General features: G+C 43.7%; 1 protein-coding gene across 18 annotated transcripts in view; it reads right to left on the bottom strand.

The window, feature by feature from the left end:
- LOC110579734 (TLE family member 4, transcriptional corepressor) overlaps positions 1-22,776 on the bottom strand; it is a 143,072-nt gene that overhangs the window by 7,533 nt on the left and 112,763 nt on the right. For 12 of the 18 annotated variants that reach the window (XM_044920675.1, XM_021689389.2, XM_021689390.2 and 9 more), the window contains 7 exons: positions 14,776-14,895; positions 13,727-13,780; positions 12,415-12,567; positions 10,642-10,774; positions 10,165-10,358; positions 9,606-9,682; positions 395-644 (listed from right to left, as the gene is read on the bottom strand). In XM_044920675.1, the coding sequence (XP_044776610.1) occupies positions 395-644; positions 9,606-9,682; positions 10,165-10,358; positions 10,642-10,774; positions 12,415-12,567; positions 13,727-13,780; positions 14,776-14,895 (981 nt within the window). Of the gene's footprint in view, positions 1-394; positions 645-9,605; positions 9,683-10,164; positions 10,364-10,637; positions 10,775-12,414; positions 12,568-13,726; positions 13,781-14,775; positions 14,896-22,776 lie in introns of all 18 variants that reach the window. The other 6 variants (XM_044920688.1, XM_044920689.1, XM_044920687.1 and 3 more) reach the window with 4 other exon arrangements.

Below are 22,776 nucleotides of genomic sequence, written 5' to 3'. Positions count from 1 at the left end.
GATAGTCTAGTGTCTGCCCGCGAAGTGTGACACTACTCTGGTCTCACCATGTGACAGACTGAGAGCCAGGTGCACTCTCACAGAAACCCTCCTGGGCTTTTACTTTTCTTATCAGATAGGAAAACAGGTAGCGAGCCTGGGCCCAGGCATTGGGCATGGTTCAGGAAAGCTGCACTGGGGCACGTGCATCAAGAACGGGATAACTCTGCCTGAGGAACTGAAAGACATGCCTCCTCATCAGCGCTCTAAGTCTCCACGTGAAGGGCCACAAACCACCGAAGACAGCTACCCACTTGGGATCAATTCCACATGTTGCTTGTCCAACCAAGTCTCTCACTATCCCATCCCATTTTCTGAATGAAGGTGTAAGCCTTGTTCCTCCATGTTCGCTCACCAGACAGTCGAGCTGAGAGACGGGGCTCTTGTTGCCGGGGTGGCTGATGTCCCAGACCTTGACGCAGCCCTTCCCGCCCGTGTACACGTGTCTCGTGGGGTTGCTGATGGTCACGGCGCACACCACCTCCCCGTGGTTCAGGGTGTTGATCTGGCGCGCGTGCCGGGGGATTCCAGGTCCTATGAGGGCGTCGGGGGGGAAAGGGACAGGCTGCATCTGACCGTCTGCAGTAACGTGGAAGGAGTATGCTCTAAGGTAGTGGGGAGGAGAAAAAATAGGAAGAGGGGAAGGTAAAAAATGTTAGTTAACTGATCAGTATAAGGAGATGAAAAAGAAAACATTTTCAGTGCTACTTATGATTTGCAAATAAGTCAAATTTACCTGGTACAGTAGAAAGAACATAATTTTCAGAGTCACAGAGCTAGATCTACAATCAAGTGTCAGGTCGACTCTTCACTAACCCCTGTGTGACATAAGTAGTTATTGGGCCTCTCTGAACCCCAGTTCTCATCTTTAAAAGGGAGAGAATGCTACCTCTATTTCACAGAGAATTACATAAGATATCCAACGTCTAGTATAGTACCTACTCCTTCAGGGCACTCTGCAAACTTGCCCTGTTTTCTACTTTGGGTGACTCAGAAGCCTGTGATGAGATTTCTGCCTGTATATGAATTCACCCCAATCAAGTGATTTACTAATGGAGATCAATGAGTCAAAATGATCAAGCTTTAAGGAGTTAAGAGTCTCTAGGCCTACATGGTGAAACGACAGCTGTGACCCCCGCACACACACCAGAATAAGTCCTATCAGACTTGACAATCACTAATTCAAGTAATTCCCAATGAAATTAGGACCTGTAAAAGGCATCCTGTGGGACTACCCCAAAGGCCCACCTGTGAGTGCCTATCATCAGCTCCAACTTCAGTTCATCTCCAGGGAAAGCTCTACACTTATGAAAACATTTGGTTCTAAAATGCAACTTCAGTTTAAACATCTCCCTCAAGAGATCTCTATTCTCAGGGCGCTGAAGTCAGGAAGGGCACATCAGTGAGACTATGTGATGCAGGGGTGGGGGGAGGGAGCTGGGCCTGTCTTCTATCATGGGTAATAGCCCGTTTCGGAAATTATGTCATTCTGCTTTGGCATGAAGCTTTGGAATGTGCTCTGTTTATAGGAAGAAGTTTACGAAAGACATACCAAGGGAAAGCATCTGTGGGTACACAAAGGGTTGGAGCTTGGACCTACCAGGGAAGTTTTAGAATCAAAACAGTTTATGGTTCCTTAATGCAAAAAGCTACAGGCTAGCCACATTCATCAAAATTCAGCCCATTACTGAGGGGCCCTCATCACCCCGACTGTCCCCAGGAGGGGTGACGCAGTATGTGGCTGGGGAAGATGTGGTGGCAGGCAGTGGAGGGCTTTTTCTTTCTCCATCAACAACAGAGAGAGGCATGGACCCGGCCTACAGCAGAAACATAGTATGCCGGATGACTGAGGGGGAAGGAGGTGGAAGCTGGGGAGACAAGAGGCAGAAGACATTTCCTCGGTCCAATCCATAGGATTTGGAGACACACTGGACATGTGACTGGGGGAGAGGCGCGGAGGAGGGCTCTAAGGCTCAGGACCCGAGTGACTCAGTTGGACCACAACACGTTAGTGAAGTGATGGGGACACGCGACCGCAAGGTACACATGTGAGGAGCTAAATGGTTTGGTTTTCTTCAATTTGAGGGCAGTCGGGAATCCCAACAACTCAACAGGAAGCTGAGTGCTGTGATTCAGGTGAGAGGGTAGGTTAGAAAGACAATGTGTGCTTATCGACTAAGAAGTGACAGTGGAAGCTAAGGGAGCAGAAACAATAATGCTGTAGCAGATTATGCAGTGAGCAGACTAGATGCAGGATCTAGGGGACCGCTAATATCTAAGGAACCTCCAGCAAGAGCAGTCAGACACGGACAATCGAGAGTGACGATGAAGTGCAGGGATGGGGGAAGACAATCGCTTGACAACTTATTAAGAGATTCAACCATCCAACACGTAGTTCTTGGGTACCCCCGAGTGCCAAGCACCGTACTAGCATGACTAGGGTTACAACAGAAAGAAAAAACCCATATCCCTGGTTCTCCTGAGGTTACAGCCTGTGGGAGTAGGCGGCAGGTGGGTAGAGGGGTGGATTCACTAGTGAGATATTCACATAAATAAATATAAAAATGTCAGACGGTCAATGCGATGAACAGCGGACATGCCTGGTACTGTGGGATTTGACAGAGTGAGGCAATGGGGCTTCGACAGAAAGACGAAGATGGTGTGAAGGGGAGGGGTATGGCAAATATGAAGGCCAGAGTGAGACAGAATGCTTAGTATCCATTTAGTCAGAAACTATTTATTAAATGCCTAATATGAACCAGGTACTATTAGGTGCTGGGGAATCAGGGGCGAACAAAGTAGACGAAGTCCGTATCCTCCAGGGCCAACATCTAGAAGGGAAAGCAGATTCCATACATAAGCAGAAAAGTAAGTAACCTCAGATCCCCGTCAGATGCCGAGACACACACACACACACACACACACACGGTACACAGGTCTAGGCACCATATGAGCGGAGCCAAGGAGAAAGGATGCAGGCCCTGCACACATCGAGGGGGGAATGTGGAATGTGCCAGGTAGAGGAACAAAGCAGAGTCCCTAGAGCAGAACCAAGAGAGAACGGAAATGCACACTCAGTGGAGAGCGGCAGCCTGGAGACAGACGGAGGGCAGCAGGAAAAAGGGCCTGGCGGCCTGAGATGAGGAATGTGGATACCATCCTGGGTGGAATGGGAAGTCACTGGGACTTCTGGGCAGGGAGGGACAGGATTTGGTTAATGTTTTCTAAGTGTCATTCTAGCTGCTGGGTGAAGAATGGGTTCTAGGTGGCAGAACAGGAAAAGGACCACTGGACAGGAGGTCTGTGCAGTAATCGAGGGGAGAAGCCAGGGGCTGGGCCTGGGAGACAGTGAGACAGCTGAAACAGATGTGCAATTTAAAAGCTCACTCCGGCTGGGTGGAAGGAGAGAAGGAGAGAAGGCTGCGCTGGACGGGACATCAGGGTTCTGGAAGTGACACAGTGAAGGGCGGGGATGAGACTTTCCTCGTGAGCCTGTGAAGAGGTAACTGAAGGCAAGAAGGACAGCTACAGTCGACGTGGTCCAAGCCCCAAGACGAGGTTACTGGGGGCTGACCTTGTGAACACCAGAGTCACCCGGAATGATGGCAGGCTCTGAGGGAAGGCAGACCCTAAGCCAAGTGTCAAGGCTTTAATAAGCGGGAGATCCCCCAACAAGGTTTGTAAGGATGGGTAGAATCCAATGACACAAGCCTGAAAGGGCAGAGTTTTCACAAAAATATTGAGGAGTTCAGTTCTAGGAAAGACTGGTGGCGGTGGGGAGGGGATGATACAGCCTTTATCACCCCATCATTGGCCCTGAGGATTTCAGGATATGAAACAAATGAAGGGGCGCCCCCTCAGAGAGCTGCAGGTGGAGGGGTCCCCATGGGAGAAAGCCAGGTGTCAACAGGCAAGGAGGGGAAAGCAGCAGCGCCCGCAGAGAAAGGCTGAGACTCTGAGGGATGACAATGGAGGAAAAGGCTAATTGATTTAGCAATTAAAGAGGTCATGAGGACTAAATCTTAAAGGAAGGAAGAGGAAGGTTATTCCAAGTTTAGATGGTGTTATACATTCTTAATGATAATTTACTTGAAAAGCCATCCCTCCTCTCTAGTATCACTAAGTGGTTTTTAAAGAGCATTGAGAATTTAAATAGTTAAGAAACCAGACACACGATTTCTTTCGAGGTTTTTGGTATGGACATTCTTCAACTCAACCACAACCACTCTGTGAGCACCTACTATGTTCCTGGAACTCCCTTTAACAAGAACGTCAAGAGCGTACTTGCATTAAGGCTATAATGTGGTCCTCTGTTTGCTATCGGTACATGTAAGATACTCAGGACTGGAAAAAATAAAACTCTAGTAGATTATCAGATCTCAACTAACTTTGATATGTAGTTGGCAAGGTGTACTGGAATGTGTAACGAAAGCCAACCTTTCTAGAAATCAGAAACCCAGGCTTGAAGAACTGTTCTTTTTCTACCGGATTAAATGTATCAGTAAGGCCTCTTAGCCACACGCTTGGATACAGACATCATGCTAAGAATACAAAATGAAGTAAGGCACTGGCCTTGCCCCCGAGTGGCTTCTAATCTAGAAGTGTGATGAGAAAAGCACAGAAATGGCCATGGTACCAGGTGGAAGATGAGAAGTACAAGTTCTGTGGTGGTTCAAAAAGAAAAGACAAAGCTTACGTTTCAATAGTGACATGGTACTAGAGATGGGTTTTGCAGAATGGAGGGAATCTCACCGAAGAGGGCGGAAGACGGAAAAACAATTCCGGAGGGGGGGTGCAGAAACAGCAGAGAGCAAGGGCTCTAAAAGGATGGGGTACAATAATGGAAATTTCTGGACTGGTTTTGATCCAAGGATTCATTTATTCAATAACGACCCTGTGGTTAAGTGGTTAGAGGAGCTGGCCTGAGCACAGTCTGATCAAATGTATCAGGAATATATACATTTATACTACCCGCGCCCCCCCCCCACAGATTGCTATCTATCTGCTAGAAAAGGGAGGGCTGTAGAAAGGGAGGGCCTGCAATGCCAGCCTGAGAACTCCACAGAATTCACTAAAGGGTTTTTGGAGGGAGAATAGGTAGGACACTATTGGGGCAACTGACAGAATACATTTGATCGCAAAGAATACAATGGGTAGGAGGAGAAAGAGACAATTATTCCAATAATCGAGATGCAAGGTAATGGGGGACCTGAACTAGGCCAGGTCAAGGAAGACACTAAAAACTCTGCAGGACTTAACAAATGAGATGTGAGGAAGGAGCCAATATTATTGAGTTTCTGAGCTTAGGAAACAAGGACGAAAATACCAATAGTCCCGATGGGCAATGTGGGAGAAGACCTAGTCTGGGGAAGAAGCATCATGATATGATGACTCTGAAGTGCAAGTAATACAGACTCAAGATATCTGAGATGTCCAGCAAATAACTACTATTGTAGGGCTAGAGAGAGAGGGTGCAGGGAACCAGAGAATACAGTGACGTGCACTCTTCCAAAACACACACACACACACACAAGCACAAGCACGTGTGCGCGCAGGAGGTGAAAGCACTAAGAGCTCTCTAAGGAAGATGGTAAAGAGAACGGAAACAGCTAGGACTCTGTGACAGAACTACACTTCAAACAATCAAGGCATCTGCAAATCGCTCTTTTTAAAACATGTGCCCTGAAGATGCTATTTTCTCCGAATCATCCTCTTTCGAAGAAAACTCAGCATATTTATTTATTTATTTATTTTTTTTTTTTTAAGATTTTATTTATTTATTTGACAGAGAGAGACACAGCGAGAAAGGGAACACAAGCAGGGGGAGTGGGAGAGAGAGAGAAGCAGGCTTCCCGCGGAGCAGGGAGCCCGATGTGGGGCTCGATCCCAGGACCCTGGGATCATGACCCGAGCCGAAGGCAGTCGCTTAACGACTGAGCCACCCAGGCGCCCTGAAAACTCAGCATATTTAAAGAAGGTCCTTGGCCTTCCCACGCCGACCTCATTTACCCGCTCTAAAAGGCCCAGTTCTGTAATACTGCACTCATCTTTCTCATACTTTGCAACACTTTCTCCAAAGTTTTCAATGTCTCACGAGATGGGACTAGACCCTGAATTCACAATAAAAGGTCTGGCTATTGTACTTTATAAAGTATGCTAGAAAATCAGGTTCTAAGTAGCCTATGAACCCACTAGTAGGTCAGCCAAGCAACAAATAATTGTTAAGGGTTTGCTGTGTGTCAAGCATTGTTCCTATTTTGAAAAATCCTGCTTTATAAAAACAAACAGAACAGGGAAAAATTTCGGAATTGTGAGCAGCCCCAAACCAACAAACCTGAGCTCTTCTGTCACGGCTGCATCCATATGCCATGTCCCATAATATAATTAGTACTATGGTTTTAATTGGATAGTTTTACACTATTTATAGATGTCTCATTAAAGTAACAGGTGAGAGAAAAAGTCCATTTTGGGCTTATGTTGAAATTAAACTATGCTGTCATTCCAATTACAAATTGAGTGGAACTCTTGCTAATTCACCAGAATAGACAAGAAGCCCCAGTGTGAATTATTAAATAAACGCTACTTTATTCATTAGTTGGTTGACACGCATTTAATTATAACTTTTGATAACATCTAGCAATTCATTCTGTAAAAATAATTAGGACAGAGATACACAGCTGTTTTAAATCTTTCTGGAGAAAGGCAGTTTACTTTGTGTATGTGGTAGGGGAAGCCTTTAGGTGATTTTGTTTTATGTTCTAGCACAAAAAAAATAGTTGTTTCTGTCGAAACACGCACAAGATGAAGTTTCACAATTCTGTATCTTAAGATCTGAAGAGCCACCTAACTGTTATAATCATTTCTGAAAAACCTGTAATAAAAATATATTATCCCTATATGCATAAATGAATGTGAATTTACATGTCTTGATGCCCTCTTGTATAAGACACACCAATGACAGGAACGTTGGAGACTAATTTACTCAATCGAATTTTCTTGGGTCCTTTCTGCCCACTACAGAAATGCAGTTCAGTTCAGTTGCGTAAGCAGTTGAAAACGTGATAATGAATGCCCTGGGGCAAGGCTAAGCTGGAAATGACGCTGCGGTTACCTAAAGAGCCCCATACACCAAACACGGGACTAAACATGTAACATCTTATCTCACCCTTACGCCCCGCTTGTCAGGGAGGTGCCATCCCTGGTTTACAGATGAGCCAATTGAAGCTCACAAAGCTAAGAAACTGTCTTCTAGTTGTCAACTGGCAGAGTAAAAACTCAAATTTTGATCTGTCACACTCCGGAACTCACTGTCGACCATACCATGCTCTCTCTGGGATTCCTAATGTCATCTGCCAACTGCACGAGATGTGGCTCTATCACTCCCGGAACGAAAATTTGCCACCATCCTCAAACCCATCAACCTTCCCCAAAGGATTGCAACAATTCTATAATGCTAAGAATCAAGATTAGGGGTAGGAAGGGAGTCCAGCTCAAGGCTCAGAAGTGCCTCCTGAATCAGACCAGCTCTAACTCGACAGTGGTTCAGTTGGCCCAAAGCTAAACCAAGACTGTCATTCTTCTTCACAGGCACCTAACACCCCTTCACCTCTCTTCACCCCTTGTGCCCCCGAGCAGTAGCTGAGATGAGAAGCACCAGCTCTACCGCTCTAGTGCTTATACCAGAGCTCTGGTGCAAACAGCTAGTTAACCAAGTGGTAACTAGGCAGTACCCGAACATGGGATAATACCTTTTCCCTAAGGAAAGCTCTCCATCCCCACAGGTTCATATGGAACTCATAGGTATTTGAGTTATTTGATTAATCCTATGACCTTGTTATTTAGTCACTGCCTGAAAGAGACCAAACTTTCACCTTCAAATACATCAGAGTTCTTGGTCAACAAGACTTGTAAGTCAGTCAACAACTATTTGCAGAACACACACAAGTACACAGAATTTTATGGTAATGGGTATTTATACCTTCAATTCTCAGGGAACTTAAAGTCTAATTTGCCTTGCCTCCCTTATTAATCAGTCAAATATTTACGGAGCAACTTGGCTATGGAGCCAGCATTGTGTTTGATGCAACAGGGAAGTTTAGCATAGATCTGTACAGAAGTAGGTTACCCAAGAAGTTACACATAAGAAATAACATGGTGACAACTAAGCGCCTGAGTGTATAGCAGTGAATAAATAAGCAGTGGGAGATCAGAGAAGAAAGAGACTGGCTGGCCCACCTGCATGCTCTCTCTACCGTGCGTGCGCTCTCTCTCCCTCTCTCACTCATTTAAAAAGTATGTACTGTGAGCACCAACTATGAACCAGGTACCACTCTAGGCAGCGGAGCTACTTCTATAACTGAATAGCAAAGAGTTCTGTTGGAACTTATGCTTTCATGGAACTTACATTCAAGCAGGGAGAGGCCGATCACGGCTACAGACAAGTACAAAAAAGGCAGGCAGTAGAAGAGAACAACAATAAGGAGAGGAAGGGAAAGAAGGATGCTCTTTTAGATAGGGCTGGCAGGGAAGAATGCTCTAATAAGTGACATTTTAGCAGACACTTTTGAAGTGAGACAATAAGCCACAGAAAAAGTACTGCAGGAAGGGCCAGTAAGAGCAAATGCCCCGAGGCAGCCAAGCCAGCAAGGAAGTGTCTGGGGGAAGGGACTTCGAGGCTACTGAGGGTCAAGTGTGGGTAGCAGAGGGCTGGGAGGAAGCACCAGCCTGGAGAAGCAGCGTGGGTACAGCATGTGTGGTGACAGGATGCCAGCAGAAAGAGCCAGGAGCATAAATATACACATGTGACTAGTAAGGCAGGGAGGGTCTGCGGGATGCTTCCCAAACGGAGGAGAGAGGAAGCTGGGATTTTAAGGGAAGAGCGGGTTATTTTGTAGTCAAGTCTCTGTATCTGGGAAGATGAAGCCAGAGAGCAGAGAGAACCGTGCATAGGTAGTAATAAAAAAGGTGCGCTGGACTGAAATGAAGGATGTGGAACGAAATATGGTGAGAGATTAGAATGTATAAGAAGTGGCTGGAAAAACTGATGTGTGCATCTTGTCTTCATAACTCAAGGGGACTGTGAATGCAGATGCTCCAAATATCCAGCTCACGGGACAAGAAGTCAAATGAGCAAAGCCACCTTTTCCGCAAACACAACTGAGCATAAGACCACACTTCTTTCTTCTCACAGCCTTTGAAGTTTGGCACGTCTTTTCCCAACACGCTCAAATTTTGAGCATCCAGGTTTGCACATAAGACGGTTTTTTTCAAGGCAACAAAAGAATTCAGTAACAGACGTAGAGAAGACCTGACTGCTGGAGATGCCTCAGTAATTTGCATTTCCATATTAGAAGCTCAAGATTGTAAATTGAAAATACAAAACTCCACCTCATTACTTCTTTCCTTGTGCGAAGAGAAAATGGAAATTCTTTGCAACGAAAAAAAAAAAAAAAAACCGTTGAGCTCCAGGAATCCCCCCCCGCTGCCTAGCAGTGCTCAGCGGAAAGGGCCGGCAAGGGGCCAGGGTCTGGCACACGGCGGTGAGCATGAGGCTCAGGGGTACTCACGGTTTTCCTCCCGGAATGCCTGTCAGGTTTGGAGGTATGGCTGGCACGCGCATGTGATGGTGTGGATCAAATCCAACCTACAATTTTCCCAAGCAAAACAACAAAAACATATGCAGTTACATTAACTCATCTCAGCCTACTGAATACCTCTCTAGGTCTTGGGAGAACACAGACCTTAAATACGATTTTAGAGATATACAGACAGACAGATCTACTGATGAAAAGACAGGATGTTTATGATTTTCGGGGTAACATACACGAAAAAAAATTATTTGTATAATTTTTGAAGCTTATAATGGCAACATAGGGTTCACTACATTCATAATCGTCCGCTCTGCTCTTGTAGGTTTAAAATTAAAAGTAAACCTAAAATAACAAGGACATTTCCTCTCCTTAGAAAAGGAAATGGATCTCACCGTACAACTGTGTGTAGTTTAATTTACAGATAGGACGGGTCCCTCTACAAATACCTCAAATTACATATACTACGTTCAAAAATACGTCTGGCGATCCTGTGAGCCACGGGATGGGCTGGTTTCTCGAAGGCCCACAAACGTACCACCGGCGATCTCCCGTAGGCGGCGGCCGCGGCGGCAGCGGCAGCGGCCGCGCTCATCTGCGGAGAGATGTTGTGTAGCCCAGCATAGGCGGCGCCGGGACTGGTCAGCTCCCCGTTCATCCCGGCGTGGGGCACGATCCCGAATGGGGTTGGATACGGACACGGGACTGCCATCGGTGTCCTGAGGCTTGAGGCTACAGACCAAAATGAAAGGAGAATAGAAAAACCAAGAACTCGGGAGACAAGAAGGAAGTAAGGCATTAACATATACCTTAAAGAAAAGTAGTGCCCGGGGCTCAAATTCGCTTAATGTAATATTCTCAAAAATCATCAAGGCGTTTGGTTCAGGTTAAATAAGTAATTCTAACAGCTTTACAAGGCTGGTTATTACTACTCTTACGGTAATGCACTGTTTAAATTGCTTTAATGTCTTTAAAACCATGAAGCATAAATACACAGAAAACCCTTCTTACTAACCCAAGGGGTCGACTCCCGGTGGTTTTCCAGGCACAGGCCTCAATCCGGGAGTGGAGTTACTGCCTGGAGTGGGTGCATCGGTTCGTGGAGTAGGGGTATTGGACTTTGAAACAGGAGTAGTAGATTTTTCATTCTAACAAGACATGGAAGAGAATAGAGTGGCAATCAGAACACAGTTTTAATAATGATATTAAACATTTAAAAAGGCAAGTCAATGGCGCCTGGGTGGCTCAGTTGGTTAAGCAACTGCCTTCGGCTCAGGTCATGATCCTGGAGTCCCTGGATCGAGTCCCGCATCGGGCTCCCTGCTCGGCAGGGAGTCTGCTTCTCCCTCTGACCCTCCTCCCTCTCATGCTCTCTCTCTCTCTCATTCTCTCTGTCTCAAATAAATAAATAAAATCTTTAAAAAAAAAATAATAATGATATTAAACATTTAAAAAGGCAAGTCAATGGCGCCTGGGTGGCTCAGTTGGTTAAGCGACTGCCTTCGGCTCAGGTCATGATCCTGGAGTCCCAGGATCGAGTCCCGCATCGGGCTCCCCGCTCGGCAGGGAGTCTGCTTCTCCCTCTGACCCTCCCCCGTCTCATGCTCTATCTCATTCTCTCAAATAAATAAATAAAATCTTAAAAAAAAAAAAAAAAGGCAAGTCAAAAGGAAAAGAGAAAGAAATGGAAAAAGTTCTTCAGGTTGGGCCTTTATTTTCCTAATTAAAAAGAACAAACCAACAAACAGAAAGAGTTCCCTGAGACCACAAAACCAACGTTCAGGAGGATATAAACTGAAGCAGAATTTAGCGTAGAGTAAATGATTTCCAGGAAACTGGGTCTGAGTCAGACAGAGGCTGACAAATCATGACGTCCTGTGACCAAACACTTGCTGGTTGCTTTGATTTAAGGCTGCTTGAGCTGGGTTCCTGGTGGACTGTTCATGTCACAGGAGGCTTCCCGGTTAACGGGCCCCCGTAGAACAGATCCATGCCCCGATCAGCATAGAGGAGTTGCCAATACAAGAAGGCGAGAAGGCCAAGAGAGAACAACAGAAAAAAACTTAATGTAGTCCCATGCCAGACACATCCCCCTAATATGCAGACCAACTGAGGAACTTTCTTTCCTTCAGCTGTGAATTCAGAAGGTTATTTGAAAACTGAGTCTTTTTTTTTTTTTTTAATGTTATGTTACAAGGAAATAACTGGTGAGGAAAAAGGAAGACATACACACAAAAATGCAATTAACTACAGAGCCAGAGAAGAAGGGGGTATGGGGAGATTATCCTGACTTGCAAGCAGTTTCATTTTTGCATTTGTGATTTGTGGTGCGAGTCAAGGTAGACTTTTGTAAATGACAGATTATTTCTTAGATGGGAAGGGAAAATTATTGCAGTCATATACAGCTTGGTAATTCAAACAAAGCTAGCAACAAAATCACATCCCAGCCGAAAACTAAATTTACCATAAACCATAGGTGACAAAACCATCTCTGTAAGCCCAATGTGTATTTCTTCATTTTTGCTGAGACATGTTTCACTCAATTTCCCCATATCCCTCCCCTATCCTTGCAAAAAGACTCATAAAACAAACATCTATCACCGGTAAGTCAGTAAACCCATTGTGTTCCCAAAGTACTTCTGTCAATTAAACTTGAATACTGAATGTATACATATATTTGGAAATAAGAGTCCTATAGAAAAATGTGAAAAATACCAAATTTAAAAATAATCAAAGCCAATCATCTTGAAACAGGCAAGGCTAAGAAAGATGATGAAGAACAGCTTACAAGGCTAAGTTCTTTGGATTTGGAGGAAGGAGTGCTGCTGGAGGATGCAATAGAGGCTGGACTGATGGGGGCATCTTTCTTGAGCAGGCGTGTCTTGTCCAGGCCATTCTCTCTCGGGGAGTGTGCTGGGCTCCCTCGAGGGGAAGATGGATCCTACGAAGAACATCAAGGGCATTAATGCAGACAGCACATTCACAATGCTAGAGTACTTGAGTGTGGATGTTTCTAGTGGAAAGCATGGAGCAAAATGTTCTGTAATAGATAATAAAAGATGTACCAAATTGCTGAAGAAAATACTTGGTACTGAGGTCAAAGATATTTATAGCACAGTTGACCCTTGAATGACATGAGTTGGATCTGCGCAGGTATACTTATATGCAGATTTTTTTTTGGTAAATACACTATCGTACTATAAACTGTATTTTCTCTTCCTTATGATCTTCTTAATAACATTCCTCTAGCTGTCTTTATCATAAGCATAGAGTATGTAACACACAAAATACGTGATCATCAACTGTTTATGTTATCATAGGCTATTAATAGTTAAGTTTTGGGGGAGTTGAAAGTTATACGGGGTGGGGGGCAGCATAACGTACAGACTTGCTGAGTCACTCTGTTGTACACCTGAAACTAATGTAACATTGTGTGTCAACAACTACACTTAGATGTAAAAAAAGGTGTGTGTGTGTGGGGGGGGTTACATGCGTATATTCAACTTCGTGGGAGGTTGGTGCCCCTAAAACACTGCTCCCGCACCTGCATTATTCAAGGGTCAGCTGTACTTACTCAAAACAAAAATCAAAACCCTGCAAATCTACAGGTCACTTGTCAGTGAGATCTGTAGGCTGACCACATAATGTCTGGTGTGCATTTATGGTGATAGCAAAAACACACTTGTATTTTTATAGAAAAGAATAGCAATAAAAAGGATCACTAATACATAAAATCAGTAATACATAAACTTTTCAGGTAAATAAAAAGTGGGTCCCTTTGGAAACGAAGCACACATTTTGAATACCAACTGTCTGGACGCTAGTCACTGTTACAGTGGGTAAGAGCAGAAAGCTGGGGGCGCCTGGGTGGCTCAGTCGTTAAGCGTCTGCCTTCGGCTCAGGTCATGATCCCAGGGTCCTGGGATCGAGTCCCACATCGGGCTCCCTGCTCGGCAAGAAGCCTGCTTCTCCCTCTCCCATTCCCCCTGCTTGTGTTCCTGTTCTCGCTATTTCTCTGTCAAATAAATAAATAAAATCTTTAAAAAAAAAAAAAAAAAAAAAAAAAAAAGAGCAGAAAGCTGAATGAGCCAGAAACATACCTCATTAGAAACGTCAACCACCAAGTTGTCGTCACTCTTCTCGCCATCGCTGTCCTGCATTGACAAGTGACAAGCATTACCTCCTCCCCCAGCACAAACGCACAAAGGCCAGATTTACCCTGGATAAGTTCAGACTCATTCCTCATATCTTATAAAAACAAACTGCACCCAATAGTGCTAAACACTTTACAATGTACTATGTTCTTTAATCCTCATAATGATGTTACAAGGTAGGTAATATGATGATTCCACTTTACCACGTAAAAAAACTGAAGCTTATGGCTTGCTTGTTACTCCAGAGCATCTGGTGGAAGCTGGCATGTCCGGGCTAAATCCAGCCTACGGTTGGGTGTGATTTGTTCGCTCAGTTTAAAAAACTGGGTTAAGTAGTCACCATTTTAAAATTGGGAGGTGTCACACAAAAATCCAAACTCTCTGCTTTTTTTAAGGCCTGCAGTCTTGCAGGGCATCACCACAGGAAGCGGAGCGGGGGTTGTCTGCATCCACCCCGGTCCCATCCAGCTTGCTCCCTTCACTACGTGACCTGAAGGGTTAGTCACTGAAGGAAAATGAGCTTCAACCCAGGCTAGGGACACATCTGAATGCCTCTGCAAGTTATACTCCACAAAATTCGCTTTATTCCTCAGCACAAATTCATTTTAGACATTTTAACAGGTTTTCTATGATTTTACATTTTTCCTTAACATTTCTAGTTGACCACAGAAAATTCAACCACCTTGAAATACACAGAGGGAAGCAAATACACCTCTAGAAAGGGTATTATGGGACACCCACGACATCTTCTATTAGCTGCCAGATAAAGCACTCTGTTCCGACTCACATACACACTCGCACTGACCTGCACCCACAGAGGGCTTCAGCTGGCCAACTGAGACACAGCTATAAACGCAACCACTATTTTTTTCTCCTAGTAGATGTTTTTCCCTCCTATGTTCTCATTTTGGTTGGTAATAGTCAAAGGGTAAAATGGCTGCTGATAAAAAGCAGAGTAAACTGGCTTCCCCCAAAGCAAAGGTGGATGAACCTACATAACGAGCTGCAATTTCCTTTTCTTCAGTTTTCTGCTTTTTGCTATCAGAGGAGTAGTCTGTGGAGTTTCTGTGCTTCTCGGCACCTCGGAAACTGGCTGACGGGGATACCGAAGAGCTCTGGAATTAGAAAAGAAAGCAGGGTTGAGAAATGACCACCCACTTAACCGTGGGTTTTTCAGGCTTCATGTCCTTTCTGTTCGTTAGTGCACACCTGCAAAACTGTTAGGAGGAGACAGGAGAGAAAGGAGGAGGTAAAAGGAAGAGGGCAACAGAGGTGGAGACAGAAAACCAGGAAAAACAGGAAAAGGGAACGAGGGGAAAAGAGGAACAAACAGGAAAGAAGAAATAGAGACAGGACCGGAGAGGGAGCCAAGGAATCAAAAAGGAGGCAAGGAGGAGCAAATTCAGAAGACAGAATGGGTCTGGTCCCAAGGAGATGTAGATTACACTGGTGAAGCAGCTTCAAAGAGGTGAGGAAAGAAGCAGAGAGAAGAGAAAATGGAAGGAAGGAAAAGGCAAGCCCCACCCCCCTCCGGCCCCAAGTTTGCTGGCTGATGGGAGGGCAGTAACTTAAGCTTGTACAGAGACACTGAATATGTTAGAGTCTATCTGGAGAAAAACTAGTAATTCTTCAAAGAAAAACGGAAGACAGGTACTCTTTGGGAATTTAAGTAACCCCCAAATGGTGATCATGTGACACAAAGGTCCTATCTACGGAATTTTGCTAAGTCCCCTGTTTTAAGGGCATGGAAGATTCAGAGTGGCAAATAAAAATAACAAAAACCAAATACCTGCAAAAATTCACTTTATTCCTTTCTGACTCTGACAGTTTTCATGAGCCTGCTCTCTTTTATCTCTGGAAACCCTGGAACCCCCATTAGGACCAGGTAACTGGGAGAGATAGTCCCTCCCTCTTGGGATCACAGTCGGAGCAGGCCATACAGGCTCAGGCAATGTTCATCATCTCTGCTCTTCCAAAGAGCTCCCAACTGGAGGAGGCCTACACGCCGAAAATAAACACTGAAGCACAGAGAATGCGTCTGTCTGCCTTTGAGGCCAGGGGGATTACTACTGGGCACACTGAAACAGTATGAGAGCTTAAAATCATTTATGAGGAAGTGAAGAAAGCGTCAATGAAAACTGGAAGCAACCTTATGAATTGGCTAGTGACTCAGTTCCAGACAGACCAAACACGAGCCAACTCAACATTAAGGTGAGAGGTGTGAGAGAGGGAGCAGGGCTGACCTGTGGAGGGTGGGTCATAAAGGCCAGAAAAGCCAAGCCCCTCAGCAGGGCACCAGCGCAGGGCTCTGAGTGCTAAATTAACCCAGGCTGGGCAGTGGAAAGAACATCTGGAGAGGAGAAAACAAGTTCTAGGAAGAACAAAGAATCACCACCAGAATCTCTCTTTGCCTTGCATCTAAATCAATTCAGGAAACTGTTCCATAAAGCTCTTCCTCATTGATAACTTTATTCTTCTCATATAAAACTAACCCCTTGTACCTTTTTTCCCTTTATCCTAAGTCTGATGGTAATAATTAACATTTATGAAGATACACAACATTTACAAGGGCTTTTAAATTAACTATGAGAGGCAGTGTGATATCCAGAACTGTTGGCCCTATATCCCATTTCACTTCCATTGAACCTTAATGCCACGTTTTCTTTTGTGACTAAACTTTTGAAGCCTGTTGTTAAGAGGAAAAACAATGAACTTTTTTTTCCCATGCCTGGGTCAGTATCACTACCAAGACATCACCCCCTAGTGGTCCACTGTGGTGATGGCAACTCCACCACTAGCTCCAAAGGCAGGAAGGAGGGATAGGAATTTGGTGTCAGGGGAAGATGGGAGGAAGGACAAGTGAGTGGGTTCCCAATGAGAGGGGTGGGTATCTCTAAACCCTTCCTTCCTGTATCATTCTCTCTCAGAGTCTTCAATGAATACTCTAGATTGGAGGCACCAAACCCTGAAACTATCCCTACTCATTCACCCTTAAGCTTAATAGCAAAAAAGATGGCAGACGTCATTCAGTAAGGCCAAAGACCAAAGTAAAACATTAGAAACCAAACAATTTTTAAAACTGGACAGCTTCTTCATGTATCTCTGTTGAGTTCCAATCCTCATTCCCAAACCAACGTCATGACCAGGTTTTTTTTGTGACCATTACTCCATCAAAATCATGCTTGCAAATATCATCTGTGAGCCGCGACCTACCATATTTGATTGATGTCAGAACCCCCTATCTAGTTCCCCCCTCCTCCGGTCTATTCTCCACATTTCTAGGGTTCATATTTCCCAAAGAGAGATTCGACCACTTCTCACTCTTCTTTAAAAACCACCAACAGTTTCCCCACTGTCCTTAAGGGAAAAAGTCCAAATATTTCTGCACGTGGCCGTTTCCAAAGCCCTTCCCTCCACGCCCTAACCCAGGGCCCTGGCCTTAGAGCTCAGCGCTATGAGCTTGTTGTCCAGTGCTCTGTGCATTTTCATTGTATCTGTAGCCTTTTTTTCCTGGCTTATGAGAATGCCCATTTCCCCTCAGTATCTTTTTGTTGAAATCCTTATTCTTAAGGACCAGCTCTAATGTCACCTTTTAAAGCTCGCTCAGACGCTGTCAGGCAGAATTAATCACTCAATTCTTCTTTGTTCCCTTAACACTTTGTTCACCCCGTGAGTAGAGCACTCGCAATCAATATGTGGCTATTTGTTTACAAGGCCACTTCCCACTACAGGCTGTGGGTTACCTGGGGTGGGGCCCCCGGCACAGTGAGCAGCAGAAAACTGCCCAGAAATGTTTTTGAACATAAATGAGCAAACATCCCCTTTGCGCTCCTCAATCTTAACCTAAAATTCATACGATACATTCCCTTTCAGAAGGCCACTAGGCTGAATGGTTTACAAAGAAACCATTCATTACAGTAAGACTGGAGTAGTGCCACCCCTGGGAATTAGCAGCACAACCGTCCTGTCTCTTCTTCCCCCCTACTCCTCTACCTACTTCCACATGCCTTTGTCCTACTCATTTGCTATTTTACAAAAGGAAGAAAAAATTGTATGTTTGTGATTAACAACAATCTGAGCCTTTTGATTCTGAGATACTCTACTCAAAGTTACCTCCACTTTGTCCAAAAGGAAAAACTGATTTTTAAACCATTATAAAATACTTTCTTAAAAATTACCACTAAATGGTAATGCTTATTTATTTAGATCTTTATGCTTATTTATTGATACACATGTACAAACAAGCTAGCTTTACTTTTCTTAACTGGCTGTTTCTGGCTCTGTGGGCAGTATTTTACTTGTGAAATTTTACTGCAGAATAGGGTCATATGTTGAAGTTTCCTGGTAGAATGATAAAGTAGTTAATTATCACTAGCATTTAAAGGTTAAGCTACACAATGGGCAATGGGGCAATCAGCAATGTTCTAATAACATAATTGCTCTGGAATCAAATTGGACTTGGCACAGACTCTCATCATGAATCTTACAAGTCCACCATTGAGCCACTGGAAGGCCACCTGGATTTTTGCTGAGCATGTGAACAGGAGGAATTAAGTAAATACTTTTAAAGACAAAGTCCGGTTCTACTAGAAAATATTTTTATTTCTCTATCATTATTTTAAAAGCTTACCTAGGTTAGATATTTCCCTAGCTTACTACACAGGAAACTTAACTGGAGCTGCATCATGACTGTGAATAAATCTACAAACGTAGTAACATTTTCTCATTACAGACCGATCATGTGACTATATTGGTGAATTCGTTAAGAATGGAGGGCCGTAACAATCAGAAAAATGAAGGGGGGGAATCGGAGAGGGAGACGAACCATGAGAGACGATGGACTCTGAGAAACAAACTGAGGGTTCTAGAGGGGCGGGGGGTGGGAGGATGGGTTAGCCTGGTGGTGGGTATTGAGGAGGGCACGTTCTGCATGGAGCACTGGGTGTTATGCACAAACAATGAATCATGGAACACTTCATCTAAAACTAATGATGTAATGTATGGGGATTAACATAACCAAAAAAAAGCAGTGGCCGATCAAGACAAGGCAAAAGACCTTAAATGTGAATGTTTACTAGAAAACTCTATTTTTAAAAATGAAACACATCATTGGGATAGTAAAAAGAACAAAGTAGATGTTTAATGAAAGACAATAAGGGGGGAGAGCAAGGACAAACTAGGGGAAAAATACTAAAAATTTGTTAAGCCTTATTATATATGGAAATCCCAATTGCTTTGAAAGCAAAAGATAAGCTTTAAAAGAGTTACTCTTAACATTACAAATCATATTTCATCTCCAAATGAGAAAATTCTAGATCCTGGTTTGAAACCCAACCAAGACTTTACTAAAGGTTATTGACCAAGTCAGACTAAACACAGAGACCTCCCGCAATTGAAGTGGATGGCCCCACCCTTTCACCTTTACTCCTCTACCACCTCAAGATCAAAGATGACCATGTATGACAAAGAGTTCTATAAAGTACACCCCCCCCCCACAAAAACAAGGGGTACTGTTGTTACAATTAGCTAGTTTTAATAACAGGTAGCACAGATTTTACTAGCAGGCAATAGCATCTGTCTGGAGTCAGACTGCCTGTCTGGATTTGAGTCTAGAGTTTTCCACTTAATAGCTGTGTAGCCTTGGGGATATTGCTCAGTCTCAGTCTCTGTAGTCTGGGACAAGAACACCCCGCCCACTCTCCCTCCCTGGGTTGCTTTGAGGACTAGGTGAAAGAATCTCCATAAAGTAGTACAAGGCACAGTCCCAGACAGATAACCGAGCCCCTCTGCAACAGCAACTCAGCACTGGGGCTGCACTGCACACTATTTACTACAGAGCTAGTGTGGCTCTTCTATTTTAAGCCTCACATAAGGGCTATTCTCGGCTTCTGTGTAGCACTACCCCTCAGCACAGATATACAGATGGTCCATAATGATGGGGTTTCAATAGGCTGCTATTAACCAAAACACATCTCCTTTAAACACAACAAGGTTTTGATTCAATACTGCAGGCAGGACTATAAATACCACCTCCCTATCGGACTTTCTAATTTGATTTCAAATGCACATCAAGCTAATTCTGCTTGCCATCCGTCTAAGTTCGTATGTCCCTGCCCACTTACAAGATTCCAACCAGAAGGAACGGTTGGACAACCATGATCAAAAATTCTAAAACTCACTTGTTATGGTTTGTCTGTTCATCAGCTACAGCCTTCCAACACCCCATCTACTTGGTACCAAAGGGTAAATCCATTTTCAAACAGATAAAGGGGATAACAGGGCAAGAGATAACCACAAAAATCTGGCTAGGGTTTTGCCCTCCCCTTATAATTGTTGTCCAGGCCTACTGTACTCAAAACCAGCCCAGTTTAGAAGATAAATTATACTGCTAGTAGAACCGTGGTTCACTCAGTACAGGAATTAGTTTGGGTCAGGGACAATTCAGAGGGAGTTGGTTAATGGCAGCAGCCGGGGGGGGGGGGGGGGGCAGGACAGAGAAGGCAGGCTCAAGAGGCCTGTTGACCCTTCACTGATGCCATAACATCATTGATGTTATGATGCCAAGCATCATTTCCTCTGTAACAACAACAACAAAACAGATGACTAAAACAGAAAGGAATACTGTTGACTCTCTTGAATTCAGAAAGGCCAACATACTACCTGAGATCAGCAGAGACTCGGCCCACTCCCCCTAAGCAGAAGGGCCTTCAGTAGGAGGAGCCCTACAATCATGAGCCACCCGGGGTCAATATGTTCACTAGTCCTCAAAGCATTTCAGAGTTATGAAAGACTTTCAACTAGTTCTCAAGTAAAAGTAATACAATACCCTCAATAAACCTATATATACCAAACATAGTACCATACCCCAGTGCATTTCTGATTGAGGTTTTATTGTACAGTATTATACAAAATGTTTGTATTTCTATTCACACAGTTCTTTATAACTAATAAAACATTTTAGTATTTACTATCCCACCTATTAAAAAAACAACCAGCAGAGATGGAGAAAATAATCCTCAGTTGGGAAAAATGAAAAAATAAAAATTATTTGGCTAAAATATACACATCTTACATACAACTCATAATATGCAAATTTATGTAAATTAGCTTAAAATTTATAGCACGCTCATGGTGAAAAACCTGAATATGGTAGGGCTCTAAGCCAGTCACTGGTGTCAGTTTACTGCTCATTTCAGTAAGACTTTTTTTAAAATAACCTGCTTGATTAAGGAAGTCATTAAAAACACAATCTGTATATAACCCTCACAGAACTTGCTTTTTCCAAATTAACATAAATCAAAATTCACCTTCAAAAATGACCGGGACTTTCTGAAGACCTGCCCTTGGTAAAATATAATCTCCGTATAAAGTAATCAATCTGTTCTTGATAAGTGTTTCATCTTCTACAACATGTCATGAACAATGCGGTCTTTAAAAATGTTCTATTGTTGTCTGTCTTTCTACTTCTCTCCTGATACTTGGGGCAAAATAAATTTCTCTGGCAGATAATCAAAACAAAGGAACTGACAGAGGAATGATTAAGAAGACAGGCAGTATCCACAATGGTTATGGTATGGGCATGAGGGTCAGACAGCCCTGGGTTCCAAACTAGGCTGCACCACCAGCTGTGTGACCTTGGACAAGTTAATGAACTCCTCTAAGCTTCCAGTTCCCCAGTGGGCAAAACGAGGCTCACCGGAGTACCTGCTTAGAAGACTGCCGCTAAGATGAAGGAGAGCACATCATGAAGAGCTACAACTCCTATGCTAATGTGAAACCACCACACAATCTCAGTCTACTTACAGGCTCTTTGAACAAGTACTTACTGAACACCCGCGAAAGTACAGAAATACAAAGATGAATGAAATCTACACCTTGCCCTCCAGAAGGCTTCCTGAGTTAAAAATACTTAGAATACAAAAGTCCTACATATTTTTTGCTTCATGCAATAAAATATACAGCACTTCAATATTTAGTCATTCACGTTTTGTTTCCATGGCCTCAGCATTATGTATTACTTGGTCAGGATAAAATGCTATAATAATTTATAAGGTATCAATAAAATTGATTTTAAATTAGAACATTATCTTAATGTCCTCCTGGGGTTTCTTGACTGTTATTTCCTCTTCCTGGAATAAAGCTGTTGGCTCCACCCCAGAAATTTCATTAAATACAGTTACTTTAGCTGGCGAGCTGAGCTGCTGGAACATGATGCTTTGACACCAAAGATACAGGTTTGATTCTTGTGTGGGCAGCTTAGCTTCCCGCTCTTGATAGCCAACTGTCTGCTCTTGGTCTGAACTGCAGGTCATATGAGCAGGCAAACTCGGAGAACGAGAAGGGACAAGTACATCCCCTTACCACTGATGGAGAAGTGAGCCCACAGATAGTGCATAAAAGTCCCATCTTTTAATCCAGCTAATCATCCCAAAGCCACCGCATGCTCTTCAATCCAATGGACCTCCTCAAAGTTCACAAGACCTAATGTTCCTACATGCATTTGTTCTCCACCAAGAATTCCCTTCCCTCATTAACAGAGACTCTATAAATCTTGTATGCACTTTGTAAAGTACAGTCACATGCACCTGCCACCTCCTTCTGGGATTTTTTTTTTTGTATAGCATTCATAAAATATATCCGAGATCACTCATTCACCTACCGCCTTATAATCAATGTTACTAAGTCTCAGTGACAAATACGACGTGGTAGATGAGGCTGACTGCCCTAAAACAAAAAGGGGGGACTGGCAAAAATTACCTTAATTTTCTGGGAAGGTGAATTGACTTTAGACCTATACTTGCACTGTGTTCTGTTCTTGAATCAAAATATCAACATACTTCTAACAGCTGCTTTGAAAAAAGCTGAAGTAGAGTAGCTGCTCAGAGAAAATAATTGACTCAGCTTGAAGACTTGGCAAGCTCTCTTAACGGACCAGAATCCTCATTTTAGTAACTATTAAAATTTATTGGAAAAGAAAGTCTTTTCATGTTGCTATT

Source organism: Neomonachus schauinslandi, chromosome 13 (genome assembly GCF_002201575.2).
Source record: "Neomonachus schauinslandi chromosome 13, ASM220157v2, whole genome shotgun sequence".
Taxonomy (NCBI): Eukaryota; Metazoa; Chordata; class Mammalia; order Carnivora; family Phocidae; genus Neomonachus; species Neomonachus schauinslandi.
This window is presented reverse-complemented; position numbering and strand designations above follow the sequence as displayed.